This window comes from Mastigoproctus giganteus, chromosome 11 (assembly GCF_048544385.1).
Source record: "Mastigoproctus giganteus isolate SK-2022 chromosome 11, ASM4854438v1, whole genome shotgun sequence".
In the NCBI taxonomy this organism is placed as follows: domain Eukaryota; kingdom Metazoa; phylum Arthropoda; class Arachnida; order Uropygi; family Thelyphonidae; genus Mastigoproctus; species Mastigoproctus giganteus.
Window position 1 is genome coordinate 35,863,866 of NC_143585.1, and position 19,712 is coordinate 35,883,577.

A 19,712-nucleotide genomic window follows, 5' to 3' on the forward strand; every position below is an offset into this window, starting at 1 on the left:
TGAACTAATGCAGTTGTGTTCCTTGGCAGAAACATGACTTTAACCTTGCCATCTTTCGATTTCAGGACATCAACCAAAGGATGGGCTGGACAGTGATCCAACAGTAATACAGACTTTTCTTCGAGTTTTATGGAAAGCAAGTAGTGTCTCACCAATGGTAAAAAAAAACTCACTTTCAAACCACGAAGCAAAATTATCACTCCATTATCTGAGCATTGGAGCTATTTTTATAAATCATTAAGGTAGAGATTTCACATTGATTTGCTTAAAACACCAGGGACTTTGACTTTTATCGATGCACAATGGCTTTAGCTTTTGATTTTTAGTCTTGTTTATGCATAGTAACACAATAATTCTCTCTCTCTCTCTCTCTTTATTAGTTTTCATGCCCACTTTGTCGGGTGCCTTTTTAATATCCAGTGAGTTATCAGAGAGAGAGAGAGAGAAGTTTATAGCACAGTGCTGTATTATCATAGTTGTACAGTAGTTCATCTGTGAATTCACCATTTTGAATCACATTATGCAGAAATTCCGGAAACGTTTCAACTGCTGTAATGTCAACAAATCAGATTCACATTCAAAACTAACCGGGGATATCCCACAACAAGCCTTCCATCTCCAAAGTCACCCTTCAGAAGTTTTAAATATGTCATCATTTCCACCAAGTAGCTTATGAAATTTAAATGTCTGTACTTTCAAAATTACCCCATTTACTGGTACTCCTTCACTACACTTCGGTAGAAACCACTTGTATAAATATTGGTCCATATTACTATTTTCCAAAGTTTAGTTTTCTTTCTTTTGAGGCCTACTTCATCTTCTACAGAGTCTATGAATCAACACAATTTTTCTTCCTATTTCATCTAACTGCAGATCATTCCTGCTGGAATTCTACACTCACGAAATATACTGCATTTTGTTTTGCCACTCTCAACTCTTTTGATAATTTTTAACTTTTCTTCAACTTCAGATTTTCCTTTTGGTGGCCATTACTTCAGTCCTACTGATTTACTAATTTTGCCATGTATTTATTTCTGGTGTCCTAGAATTTACCATGTTTTGAGAAAACTGAATGAAAATTAAACCTTCTGGCCTATCATAGTGCCAAAGTGAAGTCATGTGATTTCTCCATAAATTACTTGTCAGTTCATATACATTTCTGTATATACATTTAGCCCAGTGGTTTTGAACCTTTTTTTAATAAATGCAATCCTAAGTAATTTAATTTATTTTGCATCACCCCTACTCAATTTTCTGCCTGTTAGATCCGATATATGATATTTATTACAATAATATAATTATAAAAATTACATTTCATAATACAAATTATATATATATACAGTATATAATTTTATTCTTTATAGAGAGGTACTAAGTAAACATCAATTATAGATCACCACAAAATTAAAAAGATACTGTAGACCTTTTTATAATGAAATAAACATATAAATTAAAAAAATAATAATAAGTTTAAGTAACTTAAGCCCAAATTACGTGGCATCCCTGGAATGTTGTTGCGGCACCCCAGTTGAAAACCACTGGTTTAGCCCTTAGCATTTTTGCAATCCTAAGTGTAACTTTTAGTCGAAGAAAGGATATCATGTGCTGTTGTTTATTTTGCACTGACTACTAATGTAATGTACTTGATAAACAGTAGCCATATTCCCCTCCGGAGGTAACTGTTTGCAATTAGTGATATACTTTTATTGCATATCTAGTCGAGGAGAGAAACTGGGTGTCTCCAGTAATTATTCTCTGATGAGTCCTGTTGTTTACAAAAATTACTTTGCAACTGAATACTGACTATACTGAAGTGAATATACAGCCAATTTTTAACTAATTTCCCCTCTTGGAAATATGGTAGTAGGATATATAGTAGATACAAGTATATAGAGTATTCACTTTTTCTAGTTTCCAATATAAAATTGTTAGTTTTTTTGAACACTACTTTTTTTTTCATAATTTATTTTGGGGGACATGATAATATCTATGGTATGTCTGAAACTGTGGTATGAAGAGGCGCATTTTATCACGGTTGCACTGTAATTATACCAACATAGGTTTGAATGCTTTATTACCTTCAAACAAAAATCATAAGAATTTTTCCAATTTTGTCATTTGAGTGGTTAAAGACCTGATCTGTGTAGATTAGGTTTTTTATTACACTATAATAACAAAACAGTATTGGTGGCCCCAAGTATCAATTTTTTTTATTTCTTTAACATTACAGCTGTTGACATATTGGGAGCCACTACCAGATATATGTTAGCAAGCCTTTGTCAGATAAAAGTATGTATGTGCAGAGTTATGCACATCATGTTCAAACCCATGTGATGCCATTGCATATTCCTGTGGTCTCCAGCTTGAAACTCCCTTGACCCTATGTGATTATCCAAGAGTATAAAAAGAAAATTTTCACATTTAGATAAATTATGAATAATGTTACAGAATATAATAAGGAAATATAATTACATTTTGTAGATGTGGAAAAAACAAAAAGTGATTTGGAAGATACCAAGACACATAAAAATGAACAGCAATCAAATCCAAGCTATTCAGAGATTATATTAATCACGTAGGATTATATTACAATGTGCAAATGGAATAATTTTATAATTTACCTTGCCTTACAACAAATTTTTTGGTATTCATAATCAAAATGGATGAATCTGGTGTAGCATTATGTGCGATTTAACTAAGCTTTTATAATTCAGGACACTTAACTACATTTATAAGCAAAAATTGTAATGTACTGCAAATTAAGTAAGTTGCACTGTAAAAGGTTTCTCCAATTAACTAGACAGTCCTACCCAAACAAATTACATTCTGAATTTGCATTGGAATTCATTTTCAATGTAGAAACAAAAGAATAGAAATAGAAAAGAAATAAAACTAAAATGATTCCAAATTAAGGTAACCAATAAGTAACATGAATGAAAAATAGTGTAAGGTAAATGTGCTAACTACAACACTGAGATAGTATAACATGTAAATATTGTTATGTAACTATATGTCAATATCTGTTGAAATGTAACTTAAAACGCTCGCTGCCTTTTATATTTGTGAGAGTCCTCCCTATGTGCCTTGTGGCATTGGCAAGTAGGCAGTGCATTTTAGTAAGTGGATTTCATCTATGAAAAGACATCACTCTAAGTAATGCCAGCATTACTTAGAGTAAAGTTTTGCTCTGTTGTCTGTAGCATTCTAACATCAACAGATGCATTTGAACAAGATTCAGAATCTGCATCGCTTGAATAGAATTCTATTTCAGTATCAGATGACATATTATAAAGAGCTTATTCAATTTCATCAGCTTCAACATACTGTTCATCCCCATTCCTTTTCAGTCCTGATGTCCCAGAATAGCTGTGGATCCATTATAACAACCCTTTAGGGTGTAACATTTTATGAGAAAATGCTTTGTACACAAAATCAAAATTTTATTAGTAAACACAATAAAGATTATGTTTTGTTTTTCACAAAATAAAGAATTAAAATTTTGCAAACAATCTTCAAAAAAATTTTACTTTTTCTTCTTGTGGAAAATACTAAACTAGATAAAATAATTTCAACATAAGCAAAGAACACACGAAACTGTGTACCAAGGGTGCAGCTTTTATAGTGCTCTCTAGACAGTGTGATCGATGCTAAGCAAAATCCCAACTGTAATGAAATAGCCCATGGTTAAATCAGTGTGCCAATATCATTCAGTTGTTCATTTCATGTGCCTTTCCTTTTACAGCACTCATTTACTGACTGAAATTGATTGGACGCATATCTGCATTGAGGCACAAAAATTGCAGTTTGTTTGAATGCAAGTTTGTGTTCGGGCATCAAACATGTTAATGACTAATTCACTTTTTTCGTAACCCAAAAGAAAAGCTAACTACAACAAAACCCAAAGATTTAAAAAGGTGATACATTATAAGAGACATCATAATATACAAGATGAAATTACATTTGGGAACTGAACTAATATTTGTGAAATGATGAAGCTAACTGGTTATTTGAATGGATCTTCTTCAAAGTAGTTTCCTCGACACTGCACCCAATAATTCCAATGCTTCTGCAACTTCTGGAAGCATTCCTGACAGGCTTTTTTGGAATTGCTAATGAATCAAGTTCTGAATAATTTCCTCAGTCAATACAAATCTGTGACCTTTCAAAGGGAGGCATTAAGTTTGGGGGAGGACAAAAATAAATAAAACAGGGAGCTAAATTTAGTGAATGTGGTAGACAAAAGCCACAATGAGTGTTTTCACAAGAAATTCTTCAATGGAAAGTGTTAAGTGCATCATGATGATGTAAACCCCAATTCCCTGAAGCCCACTTTTCTAGTCATTTTCTGTGGACAGCATCATACAATCACGACAGAACTGTTTTTTAGTATTCCAGGTTCACTGTTTCACCCTATTCAACAAATCCATAATGAACTCACAGAGAATTCATAATTCCCTGTGAATCAAAAAATATGATAAATATGATCTTCACATTTAATCAAGATTGTCTTGCAGATTTTTTGGGCTTGGGAGAAGATGGAGGCTTTGTTTGAGAGTCACGGCCATATGCCCACATTTCATCACCTGTAATGATGGAAGAAATAAAGTGTGGTCAGCAGCAGCAAGTTGCAAGGCATGACGGAACTTTCCATTCTTCGTGATCATCAATGAGGATGCAAGGTACACACTTGATTGAAATGCCTTGCATTTTGAAGTCTTGCATTAAAATTGATTGATATAAAGCATTTTAAGAGCTTAAGCCTCAGGCTGTAAATAAGTTTGTGCCTTTGCACAAACTTGTACATAAATTGATCGATACGTATGTAAGAAATGCCAATTTCACTAGCAACTTCACTTTAAATGTCAATTATTTTTGATCATATCACAAACATGAGCGATTGCATCACTTGGCCAGCTGCCATCCAGTGGTTAGCGGAGCGGCCACACAAGTAGAGGTTACAGGTTTGAGCCATATGCTGCTTCAAAAAAATGCACGGCCCATTGTAACTGTGGCACTGGACCGACATTAATAATTCATTATGTATGCAAAAATAATGAATTTGTAAAATCGTCTGACCTCAGCTATATAAAGAATAAATGCAAATTTATATTGTTTTTGAAATTGATGGATAGCCAGAGCAAGGCTCATCTTCAGCACACAAGGTGGGGGCCCTTAAAATCTTGCAGACTCCTGAAAAGTCTTCAAACAATGCACAGCATCTTCTGTGAAAGCTGTTTTTAAAGCTTTGTGGATTTCTGTTGCACTTTTCCCTAACTGGAAACAAAATTTGATGCAAATTCACTGCTTGGTAAAATCACTCATTTTAAAATGCAACAAAACACATAAAACACTTTCTATTCCACACACAATAAGACTGACTGCAGATAAATGGATGGTTCATGCATTCTATGTATAGATGAATCACCAAACATGGTATGACAACTTGCTACAACATTGCAATTTTAAAAGGTGAAGTCCCCAAACATTTTGATCACACCTCATAATAGAAAATTTTCAAATTGTTTATATACTTATTTTAATTAACTTCATACTTACATTACTGTTTTTAATATATTCTTTATGAGTACTAAATGGTAGTTCAGTTGCTAGCTCAGTAACAAGTGGATCAACCCTTTGTTGGTAAACAGGATAATGATATGGCTGGGGATGTTCTGATAAGGAGTGAGCTTTCTTTAAATACCAAAGTCCATGGTCATTCTGGACGTGATAGCACAAGCTTGCAAATGACGAACACGGCTGATGACATTTAGGACATCTGTACTCACTAATCATTGTGCTCATTTCCACACACACTATTACAAAGATGAATTCTGTCCATTTATGAATGAAACAAATATTTTTCTGAAGAGCCTACACAAATCAAAATTTTTATATTTTAGCTAAAAGTTTAATAATAAAGTACAGAAAAAACAAAATATTTATAAATAAAACCATATAAATATATTACTGATACATATTTAACAAAATGAAAATAATGATTTAACCAACCTTAAAATTTTTATAACATTTTTAAAATCTCTATATAACTCAAACTATCAAGCTTTCCCCATTTTTCTATATAAATAGAGAAAATATCAATGATATCTGCAACTGATATGTGTAACTGTTGTGAACAGGTGTCATTTACTATTCTTTTCTTTGTGAAATTTAATTGCAACTATTGGTGGAGCCACATGTATATGTGGCCCCACCTTGTCTGTTGAAGATGAGTCTTGCTCTGGCTATCCTTCAGTTTCAAAAACAAAATAAATTTTCATTTATTCTTTCCCTGTAACTTGTTATGTGATACAAAGATGGGAGGAACAATCATGTCCTTCGCTTCGATTGTTCGTCGGACACTACGGTGGTACCCTAATCCAAATTTTAGCCAAACAGACTTTCATTAATTAAATATAGCAGAATTTTCTGTTTTTGATTCAATGTACAAACAGTAAGCCTCTTGTAACTAAAGTTATGAGAGGCTTACTGTTTGGTGACAGTTTCTGACATAGCCAATCAGACACAGAGACACAGTTTCTGATAAACACCATGTGAGTGATTACCTTTTTTTGGAATTAGGGGGAAGTACCCTGAAGGGTAGATGTAGGGGAGGAATTATGGTTGCTAGATAAGGAGTAATTCTTCTGTAATCCTTGGGAAGAATTACAGGTAATATACTTGCACCAACATTTATAATTTTTCTCTTTGTATATATAATTATTTATATTTTTTTAAAAATTGCTTTTTAAAGCAGTTCTTCAAAATATATAAATAATACATGTGGTCATTTCCCATAATTGTGGAAAGATGAGAAAAAAAAAGTAAAAGTAAAGTGCAGCCATTATCAACCCACTGCAGGATGGAAGCCTCCTCAACAATTCATGCTGAGGGAAATGGACCATAATCTGCCACGCTGGTCCAGTGCGGGTTGGCAGATCGACCGTATTCAGCAGTCAGGGGCTTGAAACCTGGTCTACTCAAAGAGCGTGTGCTACTGCACTCCTGGTCCTGACCACTCGGCTACGGAGGCATGTGGTCATTTCTCATCTCTTCTCTCAATTTTATGATAAACATAAAATCGAGAGAAGGGTTTATAAGAGGAGGTGAGTAAAAAACTATAGAACCAGGGCTTTCAATGGGCAGTAATGCTGTTCTGGTTCATCATATTAGTACTGTCATGCATATGCCTTTGTAATAGAACACGAGCATGTATGTGACAAGCATGCCATTTTGTCATATTTTCCATGTTGCTCCATATTTTCCATACAGCACAAGAAATTTCAAAAGAGAAATTAGGTAAATTATGTATATAATAATTAATAAGAGATCATTATCAAAAAAGTTAAAAATAATTTTTATAATAAAAATGAAAAGCAGATTTTAACACCATATCAGCACTTGTACTCTACTTAAGTGTGCAACTGACCTAGGATTAAATTAGTAGTAGTAGTAGTGGAAATGATGCAAATAAATCCCAAAAGTCTTGCTAGCATGTGAGTGACCAAACCATCAATTCAAATCAATATCTGGAAAGTTAAAATCTCCCATTGTAAGACATTCTGATTTATTGGCTCACTCTATTTCTCTGTACAGCTGTTTGTTATACTCATCACTGTCATTAGGCCTACTCTCATTTATAATTAATAAGAGACCATATGAAAAGAAGTTAAAAATTATTTTTTATATAAAAACAAAAAGCAGCCTTTTCACCGTGTAAGCACGTGTACTCATCTTGGGAGAAAAACTGATCTAGAATTAAATTAATATATGAATACAAATGTATTCTGTTTATATCACCCCAGGGGCTCACATCTAGTGAGTATGGGCTTGGCACATCTAGGGTCGTGAGCTGGATATCATCATTCTCTTTCTTGGTGATTCCTTCCTACTTCTCTCTCTCAGGGTAACTCGGGAATTTTTTTTTTTGGCTGGTGCAGAATAAGCCTCAGGCTTCCTTGCACCATATGGCTAATAATAATAATAATGTGTCTACATAAAAATATAATCATTTCCTTTTTTTTGCCTATGTTTTGTTGCTAGTTTCTCTCAGAAGTTTGCACTTGGTCTACCAGCATTGTACTGGTTAATAAATAAAATCATATTATAATCATGGAAGGCTATTATAACATCCAGGGCCAACATTTTGGCTGACACTGACCTTACAGTGCCCCACACAGACACCTAATTATGTGGTTTACAAAAAGTTTTGTGATTCCGATTTTTATGTAAAACGATACAACAAAAATTCAACCTAAACAAACAGAACATTCTTCATAGTAATACCACTAACACAAGTTTAAGCTCATATAGTAGTAGAGGCATGTTATGCAAGAAAGCAAGAGTATAAGCTTATGTAGCATCAACCAAAAAAAAACCAATTTCACACACCCATTCCCTCTAAAAGTTTGTCCAGTTCCTCCTTGAATTTATTTAAGCTATCAACTTCCACAACGACAGATGGAAGTTGGTTCCAGCAATAAACTACCCGGTGGCTAAAGGCAAATTTCCACACATCTATTCTTCAACTGTTTCCTCAATTTGAATTTATGTCCCCTCACGTTTGTAATCTGAGCAAGCGGAAGAATCCGTTTATAATTCAGCCTATTCAACTCATTCAAGGCCTTATACCACAATCGGATCAGCTCGCAGGTCTCCATATGCTGCAATTTATGTGATTACGCATGTTTTTAAATGAACAGTATTTTCTTTGTATTTATTTTTCCGATCGTATCTGAGCATTTGAGTTTTCATAAAGTTTTTGATATATCTGACATCAGAAGTGGTTATGCATAATTTCCTTATTTATACTGTACTGAGAGTGGAATAACATTGTTTTGGGCAATTTTATTCCGCTGTCGTTTAAAAACAATAATTCATCCCTCATGTTTCAGTATACTGAATTGTAATGTAGTTACTAAAAAGCTAATATTAACCTCAACAAACATTCAGATAAAACTGCATAAAATAAAAACACAAACTCACATTTTCAGAGGCTATAAACAAAATAATGTAGCGACACCTTACGGTTATAATCAGCCAAAAAAAAAAAAAAACAGTTACACATTTAGCATAAGGAAGAAGCCCAAAATTATTAATCGCACTACCGCGAAACAGTTAATGCAACTACACTTAAAAAGTTTGCGATAGCAGCACATTGTGTTGATATATTTAAAAATCAACCATGCTCAGAAAGAGCAATTGCAATGGTCAGCATTGTGGTTGAAAAAAATCATGAGTATACCCTAAGTATGCTGAGATTCGTCTGGCTCGCACAATAACGTCGTGCTCAAAGTCGCATAAATCGTTGTTTAGGCATCACAAAGTATAGTTCCTGGAGTAAATAACTTTTCTAACAAAAAAAATTATTATATTAGGGGTCCCCCGTAATTCATTACATAAACTTTTTTTGTGTCTGTAAATTGCCTGTGTTCTCTGGTCGACTTTCCAGGTTTGCTGAATGACAAACCGAGTTTCTGGGGAAAAACCCTGGCGATCTACGCTTGAGACCACTAACTAAGCCACGGAATCAAAAAAGCCCATTAAGGTTCCTCGTGTCATCGACGAGATTCGAACCGGGGCTTTTTCCACCCGATGTGGGGAGAACAGTGACGATACCACTGTGTTACAAGCGCGGACAATTTTTCTAACAGTAAAAGATTTTTATTTTCGTGGTACAACCTGAAGGTAACACCAAACTTGGCTCTGTTCCAATCATAATTCCATCGCCACCTTGAATCGAAAAAAAAAGGCCATGATGGCAGGCACAGGATCGTTTGCTGATACATCTGTCGTCGAAAGAAAGAGCTAGTAATTTATGAAAGTCATTCCATTACCATGATTGCGTTTCAATTTAAATTTCTGTTTATATTCTCGGATGGCCACACAGGGTCAAAGGAATTTACAAGATAGAGAATATAAGAACATCACCATACGAACTAGTCACGAGGGCTAAATCTATGGTCATATGAAATACGTGTACAACTCTCCTCCATGTCTGACCATTCCATTACTAATTTAAAAATTCTACGGAAAATAATTAACTGAAATAGCCACTTTCAGATTAATATTAGCACTAGCATTAGTAGAGGTATATGACGCAAGAAAGCAAGCTTAAATAACATCAGCCAAAAAAAAAACCTACCTTTCACATATTCATTCACTCCAAATGCTTGTCTAGTTCTGCCTTGAACTTATTTAAGTTTTCGACCTCCACTAAGACAGATGGAAGTTTATTCCAACTATCAACCATCCGTTGGCTAAAGGCAAATTCCGCACATCTGTTCTACAATTGTTCTTCCTCAATTTGAATTTATGTTCCCTCAGGTGAGCAATCTGAGCTTGCTCAAACCATTCAAGGCCTTATACACCTCAATTAGATCACCTCACAGGTGCCTAGTCTCCAGACATAAGACATAAGACCAAACTTAAGTCTTTTTGGTAACTGCAACCCTTTGTTCCACTCACCAATATCTTTGCCCTTCTCTGTACTCATTCGAGCAGCTCTACATCCTTCCAAAAATGAGGCTTTCAGACCTGTATGCAGTACTCAATGTGTGGTCTTATTTATACAAGGCCATTGGCTTATACAAGGAGACAATCACTTCCTTATCCCTTCTAGCAGAATTTCTGTATATCATTTACAAGACACTACTCTTGACACTACAAGGCACTACATGACACTACTATTGCAGCCTGTCTGCACTGCTCAAAAAACTTCATATCTGACTGCACAATTACCCCTAGGTCCTTTTCCTTCTCTACTACCATGAGTGTAGTACCACACAGTTGATATGTTACTCTGAGGTTACTGCTACCCATATGCAGAACTTTTCATTTGTCAATGTTAAACTTCAGCTGCAACCTCTCCGCCCATCTGCTCAACTTTTCTAGATCCTGTTGCAGTAGTATACTATCATTACTGACAACCCTGACAACCTTCGTATCGTCTGCAAACGCAGACATTAACCCTGATATATCTTCACCATTTTCTGATTTCTGATAAATACAGAAATCAAAACTAAGCCCAACACCGAACCCTGGGGACTCCACTAATAACATTAGTTCAAGAAGTCCATTGATTACCACTCTCTGTCTTCTCCCACCCAACCATCATTTTATCCATTGTATCAACTTGCCCTTAATGCCATATCGAAATGCAGATGAAAACAATTAACTGAGATAACCACAAGTAACTGAGAGAAGGTAGTGCATATTCAGCATAGGCCTATACACATAGTACTGGCACTTCTCAAAGACATAACAGCTACTATGCCTTTGTTAGTCCGATAAATTCGTTTATTTCTTAAAGCTGGATTAAAAATCAGGACAAAATGTCATCAATTTTACATTAGCTATATTATTCCTTCAATTCAATTCTGGAACAAAATGGTCTCCATTTAAAGAATATAGAAATAAAGATGTTCTGTATTTCTGGAGACAGAACTGAATAATAATTATTAATATATAAATTAAATTAGTAATTTATTAATGATTAAACAAATTATATTGTAGTTATACAGTAGACTCGATTTTTCGGGATCGATGGTAAAAAAAAAAAAAAAAAATCCCAAATAATCGATTTTCCGGTTAATCCAAAAATACAGAAGTCCCCGACATACATAAGAGATACGTTCCAGGACGTCTTACGTAAGTCGAGTTTTGCGTAACTCGGGAATGACTAATAACATATTGCTACTATATTATTATTAACAATCTGAATTCGGCGCGATACTTGTTAATGTTTGACCATTTTTTTCCATTGTATCATCCATTGTATCATTTTATCCTGTCAATCAATTCGGCCCTGGAAAGATTGTGCAGGGCTCAAGGGGTAGAATTTTTTTCAGCCTGGTCTGTACTTGTTAACAGGAGAGACTGCTTCTACAGGGATGGGATACACTTAAATAGAAAGGGTGCAAGAAGGTTTGCTGATGCTATCGAGGCAATGTTAGGTGGGTCGGAAAACTGCTAGATTGGGAGGATACAAGGACTAATAGATTAACAGTAGCCACTGGCAGAGGTGAAAGTGATTCTTGCACTGCTTCTATTGGAATGAGCCGCAGCCTGGAAAATAAGATGCAGGATATTTCAGAGACTGCTGGGAATCATTGGGGTACAAGTAAACACATGGGTTGTGTTAGGGTAGCTAAGAAAAAGAACAGGTGCATGTATACTTGTGTGTACACCAATGCTAGGAGTTTAGTAAATAAATTTGATGAATTTGAGGTGTTGCTCAAAACATCAAAGGCAGATATTGTGGGGATTTCAGAGACGTGGTGTCACACAGATATAAGAAATGCAGAACTGGAATTTGGGGAGTACAATGTCTACAGAAAGGATAGACAGGATAGGAAGGGAGGAGGGGTTATGCTATTAGTTAAAAAACACATAAAATCCAAGGAAGTGAAGCCAGTCGACATCGCTGGACAGTGCAGTGTCGAGTCAGTTTGGTGTGACATAAGCATTGGGAGATCAAAATTGAGAGTAGGAGTGTGCTATAGGCCTAATGACTCTGATGAGTATAATAAGAAACTGTACAGGGAAATAGAGAGGGCCAGTAAATCAGAGAGCCTTATAATGGGGGATTTTAATTTCCCAGATATTGACTGGAATTTGGGGGCTGGTCACTCACACAGTAGCAAGGCTTTTGTGGATTTATTGGATGATTGTTTTCTACATCAGCATGTTCGGGAGGCAACTAGAGGGAGTAATACTCTTGATTTGATTATCAGTAGTGATTCTTCCTGCATTAAGAATCTGCAGATAAATGAACCACTTGGTGGCAGTGATCACAGTGTGCTGAAGTGGGACTTACTCAAAGAGGTAACTACCATTAGGGGTAAAGGGAAGGGGTATTGCTTTCGTAAAGGCGACTACAATGGACTGAGACAGTATTTAAATTCTATACAGTGGGATCAACTGATGATATTGTGTTCCACAGGCTTTTCCGTCATATTATGCTCTTGCCTATCAATATACTCGTGAATCCTCGCTATAGCAAGTCAGCACAATATCATGTGAATTCCAGAAAAGCCTGGGTTTCGAATGATCTATCTAGTGGTTCAAATTAGGACAAAATCCTGCGCCCTCAAGTCTCACTCAACATGTCACAGTGAGCGTACTCGCAGCGACAGAATTGCGTTGTGTTTTTCATCCCGAAACAACTCTTAGCTAAGGGCTGGTTCGAAATGCCGCCATAAATGATTCTTAAAAATAATTATTGTTCAGTGAATTGTATGTAATTTAGAAAGAATGATCAGAACGCAAAATAATAACAAACAAAATAAGTTTATTTAACATATATGTATACAAATGAGTACAATATAACTGGTAAATAAGTTAGATTAATTGGTATTTAATTGTTAGACAAATTAATTGAATGCAAGCATTATCTTGCTGTTAGCTATATTACAATGTTGTAATATTCTTCATATGGTTTTTCCACTAATTCCTTAGCAAGTACAAAATAATTAGTGTTTGTCAGAGCATACCACTGTTCAAAATATGAAACAGGTAATTATATTATCTTAATAGTGTAATTAGTAATTGACAATTAAATTAATAAGTCGCATTATCATTAAAGTTGAATACTAAGAAAATAATACAGTTGTCGGGGTATATTTATGTGAGGAAAGGTGTCTTATAAATGCATTAAAACGTATGCAGGTAATAGGTTGGCTTTTGGGTGATTTAATACAGTTTGTTATTAAACAATAAGGGTTGTCTTACCCGAAAATATTCTGCAACGCCTCGGGGGGGGGGGGGAGAATCTGTTCCAGACATCAATATAGTTCTTTTCTCATCTTTTCCCTCGTAATTATTAATTTACATCTTCTTTACACAACGACAAAAATCGGCCAAAGACTTTCACTGCTCTTCTTGTCATGTTTTACTCATGAACTTAACTGTGTGTGTCCGTCTCCCCTTTTCCAATATATACCTCCGCATCCCCTCAACTGTGCTCCCTAAGAATTGTCTTATTCTCACGAGTCAACTATGTGGGGGGGAAGAATTAAATGGATACTGTACCATGCACGGAGTCGTAGTGACAATTAATATCTTTATAAAGGTCTTGTTATGCAAGACCTGCTGTGTCTTGTTCTGGTAATTTCTACTCATATAACAATTCACCGTTCTTCGGACCTTTGCGTTCGATCAACGCTCTTGTCCGCTCAGGAGAACGGGTGACATCACTGTGGTGTCCCCTTATGGCGACCGCATCCCTGGGGTGATTTGAAAGCGAAAGTAAAAGCTTAGCTGAAGTGATGCTATCGTTATATAATTTAGTTGTATAGGCCGTGAAAAATATATCAGGCATTATTAGGCCAAATACCTCTTGAAAATAAGTGAAAGGGCTGAAAATGAAAATATTTTTCACACACCTTCCCCCTACGGATAAGAAATTCTGAGCGCCGAGAATTTCACAAGCTCAAAATTTCTCAAGTTTCTCTTTTTTTTTTTTTTTTTTAAAAAAAAAGTGTAACATGAATTCTACCGGTGTAAAAAAAAAATGAAGTGACAGACATCTTTCCTCTTACAGAATTCGGATTGTTCTCCAATATGATAAATGGTACCCCAAAAAAGAAATAATGTGTCTAACAACAATTTTTTTTTAAAATCTTCTGAGTCTGCTAATAACAAATAATGCTAATTTTATGTAAATTTTCACATCCAACAATCCTATCTTGGTTGATCTAAAAACTTGGTCTCCACAGACCTTATACAAACATCACATACTAGAAAGTCTATTTTCACAAGAGTTAAGAGATGTTTATCATATGTGCAATGTCTATATTGTAGCAATGTTTATTTTTGTATTAACACAAATTGTTGTAGTATGTTGCACTGAATGTTCTCTACACAAACGTCTGAACTGGACATTTGAAGCACTGGAATACTGATAGGATTGTTCATTGTTGGTCAGGGAAAAATACTGGAACTTCTTCTCAAAGAATTCTTTGGTAACATTTCCTTTATATCACCATTGCTCCACACAATAGTATTACATGCAACAAAAAAAAAAAATCAAAGAATCTGTATCTATTCTTTTTAACAAAATTAGTATAATATGACAGTAGATATACTATTCATTATGACAATTAACAACTGAGACAACACAACTATTCAATACATATGACATCCTTTTATAATGAATGTATTTAAAAATATATCAAGTAAACAGCAAAAAAAAATATTCTTCTAACAGGTGAACATTTTTTTCTTATGCTATCTTATTTATTTATTTTTTTATTTTTTTTTTTTTTACAAGAAAAACATAGCAAACATCAAACACTAAATGATTATATAATATAAATCCTCAAATATAATTGCACATTCTATATATTATTTGCAAGAAGAACAAAAAAATCAAAGAATACATTGAATAAATATGGCTGCAAGTACTAACTTATTCTTGCAAAGTTATAAGACTACAAACTGAACTGTAAAAAATTTAGGCAGTTATATCAACTGACCAATTGTATAGTTTTAACTGTTCAGCACCCTCTGATGGTGCAACCATCATCTGTGGAGAATATCTCACTAACTCTCCAGACATAGAGAGAGTTCTTGGGTCCACAAATCCTTAAAGTTTAAGGCCACTGAGTACACTTGTCAGCTGTGAAGACTGCATCATATTCCTTGAGTGATTTCATGGAGATAGTCCTTCACTATTAACTGGAACACCATGTCAGAGCATGAGAAAGACTAAATGTTCACTACAGTTCTGAATGGGAGAACTTTTTGCATGCCTTCAGAGGAAGGACAACCATCATGCACATAAAACTGAGACTTCCTAAAAAAATATCCTCTAAGCAACTGAGCAAGAAGATAGTAAAATGTTAAGTGGATCTCATTTTCTCTTTTTGTCTTTCTTTTTTTTCTTTCTGGACAATTTGTTCAACTGATAGGTTCACAACCTTTATTCATCTTTTCAGATTTGTTTTGACTTGTAGGAGAGGGGGTGAGGTCTCATGCCATTTACCCTTCATCTATACACTTTCCACTCACTTTTCTTGTACTTGATCACATTCCAAAACTGTCACCTCCTTATTTCCTTTCATTTCTTTTCAATAAATGGATTTTTTCTCTCTATTTTCAAAACAGAAGCACAGAAGTTACTCATGACAGATAAACAAGATTCCCATAAAAGGAATTGGTAACCAATCTCTAAACTTGAAAAAATGAGCTCTGATCTGCTCAATCAGTGCACTATTTTAATCATCAGCTATTTGGATTATCAAAGGCAAGAGCACAAGATTGATACTTCAACAGTTTGCTTTCAGTTCCCTTTTCATTGTAGTTGATATTGACCAAGTATGAGTACTATTCAAACTCTCTTTACATTAATACAATATCATTAACCTTTCTAATGTCATGCATGATAAAGTTCCAATTGGTGGATAAATTTCTTTCCAAAAAAAAAATATTTGTGGAACTAGAACTCTGATTTATATGGTATCAAAACTTTAACTCAGGATGAGGCTGAGTATTCTTTTTCAAAATGGTACAAGGAAAGATTCTCTTATCTTCATCTAGAAACACAGGTGTTACTATTTATTACACTCTACTCTTCTCTTCGGAGGAACGACAAAACAAGCAGTAACTGGGCGGAACCAGCCGTCCTCAGTCCACTTATTTCATCCGATCTTCAAAAGAAAAGCCTAAATATACATCTAGACATATTTATATTTTTTCCAGAATCTTTTCTCTTGTAGTGAAATTTTAGTCAGGCAATGAGAGAGAGAGAAAACAAAAGGAAACCAGGGGTGCACCCAAAAGGCCCAAGTATCCACTGTAACCTTCCTCTCTACATAGCCTATGATTGCAACATGTTTTGTGGAAGAGGACTATAATATAGATTCCATAAGAAAATATTTTCCTCAATGGTCAAATTTGAATAAGAGTTCTAGTATTTATCTTCTTTTACCTTCTCTCTTTTTTTTTTTTTTTAAACAACTCCTGAAAATAACTCTTGTTTTTATTTGAAATCCAGATTCTCTTTCCTTTAATTCTCTGTGCTCACTACATCATCCCTAACATAACTGCTGATAAACACAATGATAGAGTTTGATGAGAACTAACCTTTCTGTTCCCTTTATAAGTAAAGACTTCATGGGTCTGATACTCTAATTAATCAGAAACTTCATTTAATGTATCTCTTAGCTTATAATCAAATCATCTTCAACCGAATGCAATATTCATCTCATGCCACTATGCATCAATTTAGCATGATACTGGAATCATTATTCTTATATAACTTTCCCTCTCCAAGAACTGACTTCTTTTCTTTAAAGATGGAGGAAACACAATAACAAACTTTTCCTCATACTGTTTTCTCTTTCTCACAAATTTCAATTTTGCTTCTTTATAGTTTTAATCTCTCCACGCATCTCTTATAAGACCTGCCAAATCAAGGCCTCTGTCATCATTTGGTGTATTTAACCTCGCGGTAAGTGGACTTCCCAACATCCACTGAATAGTCCTATCTAATCCACTGGGTTGATCAGCGTGATCTGCACTTCCATGTTCTTCTGTATTTTGATCAGAAGATTCGCCTCTCTGCATCTCTGTTTCATGAGAGGAGCTTCCATGTTCTGTTCCTACTCTACTGTCAGAAGCTGATTCGTGAATTCTCACTTCATTTTGTGACGGTGGAGTGAGGGTTACCACATATGGTGTGTGAGTTACACGACTACGACTGCGCAAATTATAGTCATGTGTCTGTGCTGGCTTATGGGTAGATTCAACTGTCTCTTCAGACTGTTTTATCACTGACGGCCTATTTTGGTTCTCATTTGAAGATGTCGTCAAAGGTTCTGGAATAGGTGCAGTTCTGGTTGGCTGCAAATACACAGGTTGGGGGTCTATGGGTGGGATTAAATCACATTCTTCTATTATGGGGTCATCAAAGATCCATGTTTCTTTTGGCACTTTTGGCACTGTCTCTGTACCAGATTGATCTTGTATTTCACCATCTTCTGATTCTTCTGACTCTTCTACTCTAAGTTCAGGAAACACTTTTCTATTTACTACCTTTGTCAATCTATCAACATGTACAATCTGCTTGTCCTTTGGCTTATTTATATTCTGTATTTCATAGTTAACCAATGAAGGTTGACTGATTACTCTGTAAGGTCCTGTACTCAATCGAGCCAGTTTCTTCGTGGTACCGGCTTTCACCTTAGGAGTGAAAAGGTAAACAAGACTTCCTACTCGAATATTCTTATCCACAGCCACTGCTGTTCTACTGTTCTTGTTTCTGCACTGCTTCTTCTAAATGTTCAGAGACCATTTCATAAGCTCTACGGAGTCGTGCACACATTTCTTCTGAATAGTTCTCTAAGGATGCGTAACTTGGCCTTAATTTTGCATGCCATAAATCTGAAGGTAACACTAAATCTCTGCCATAGATTAAAAAGTTGGGTGTTTCTTGAGTAGAACTGTGAGTTGCAGCATGATATACAGCCACAGCCAATGGAATCATTTCGTCCCAGTCAGTCTGAGTCTGATTTATGACATGGGATAATATGTTCGCTAAGGTACGATTTATACGTTCGACTTTTCCGTTTGCTTGTGCATGGAAGCTAGATGTATGTAGTTGATGAATGCTCAACTTCTCACACACTTGTCGCAATAATGAGGACATGAAATTTGTACCTTGATCTGTGAGTATGTATTTAGGAATTCCATGTCTCGCTATCACATTCTTTATAAATGCGGTGGCTACTTCATCTGCCTTCTGAGTTTTGAGTGGAACTGCTTCAACATAACGCGTGAAATTATCCACTGCTAACAATAAATATTTGTGTCCTCTCAAGGACATAGGAAGTGGTCCTAGGATATCTAATGATACTCGCACCCAAGGTGAATTTTCACTGGGAACTCTCATCAGAGCTGCTTTAGCTTTCGGATTGTACCCTTTTCGTTCCAAACACGATGGACATGACTCAATATAATTCTTAATGTCGCTGTAAATCCCAATCCAGAAAAAATTCCTTTTTACCTTCTCTAATGTCTTCTGTAGAGACCAATGGCCTCCGTTGTCGTGGCATGCTTTCAATACCTCTGTCTTTAGGCCAACGGGGACCACTAATTGTTCTGTTGGCTCTTCTCTTGTCGCTCCAGGGTCAGATAAAGTGTAGTGATATAGTATCCCCTCTTTCGATAAATAGAAGGAATCTGGGATTTTTGCTGATGCCTGGGGTATTCCTTCCAATTGTTCAATTAACTTTTGCAAAATTGGATCTTCTCTTTGCAGGGTTTTAATTAAAGTTCTGGTTTGTTGCTGGGGCATCACCAATGACTCCATGGTTAAATCAGCTGATATGGGAGCTACTAACTCAGTTGTTTTAGCCTTTCTTAGCCTTTTTTTCTTTTCATCCTCTTCTAACACTAGCCTTGAAAGAAAGTCTGCATTTGAATGTACTTTACCAGGACGGTACTGAATTTGGAAGTCGTATTCTTGTAAAAGCATACTCCATCTCGCTAAGCGGGGGGAAGGACTCTTCAGATTGAGCAAATAACTCAAGGGTTGGTGATCTGTTATCAGGGTGAAATGATTGGACACTAAAAAAGGTCTGAACTTTGTTACTGCGAAAACAATAGCCAAAGCTTCTTTCTCTGTTGTACTATAATTCAATTCTGACTCCTTTAATAGCCTAGAAGCATAGGCAACTGGCTGTCTTGTATCTTCATCCATCTGAAGCTCGAGA

General features: G+C 35.4%; 1 protein-coding gene across 1 annotated transcript in view; it reads right to left on the minus strand.

The window, feature by feature from the left end:
* LOC150077902 (uncharacterized) overlaps nt 1-19,474 on the minus strand; it is a 75,659-nt gene extending 56,185 nt beyond the window's left edge. The window contains exons 1-3 of the mRNA XM_090384400.1: nt 19,298-19,474; nt 17,407-17,841; nt 5,557-5,871 (exon numbers count right to left, since the gene is read on the minus strand). Coding sequence (XP_090240526.1) covers nt 5,557-5,871; nt 17,407-17,841; nt 19,298-19,474 — 927 coding nt within the window. The remainder of the gene's footprint in view (nt 1-5,556; nt 5,872-17,406; nt 17,842-19,297) is intronic.
* Between the last annotated feature and the right edge of the window lie 238 nt (nt 19,475-19,712).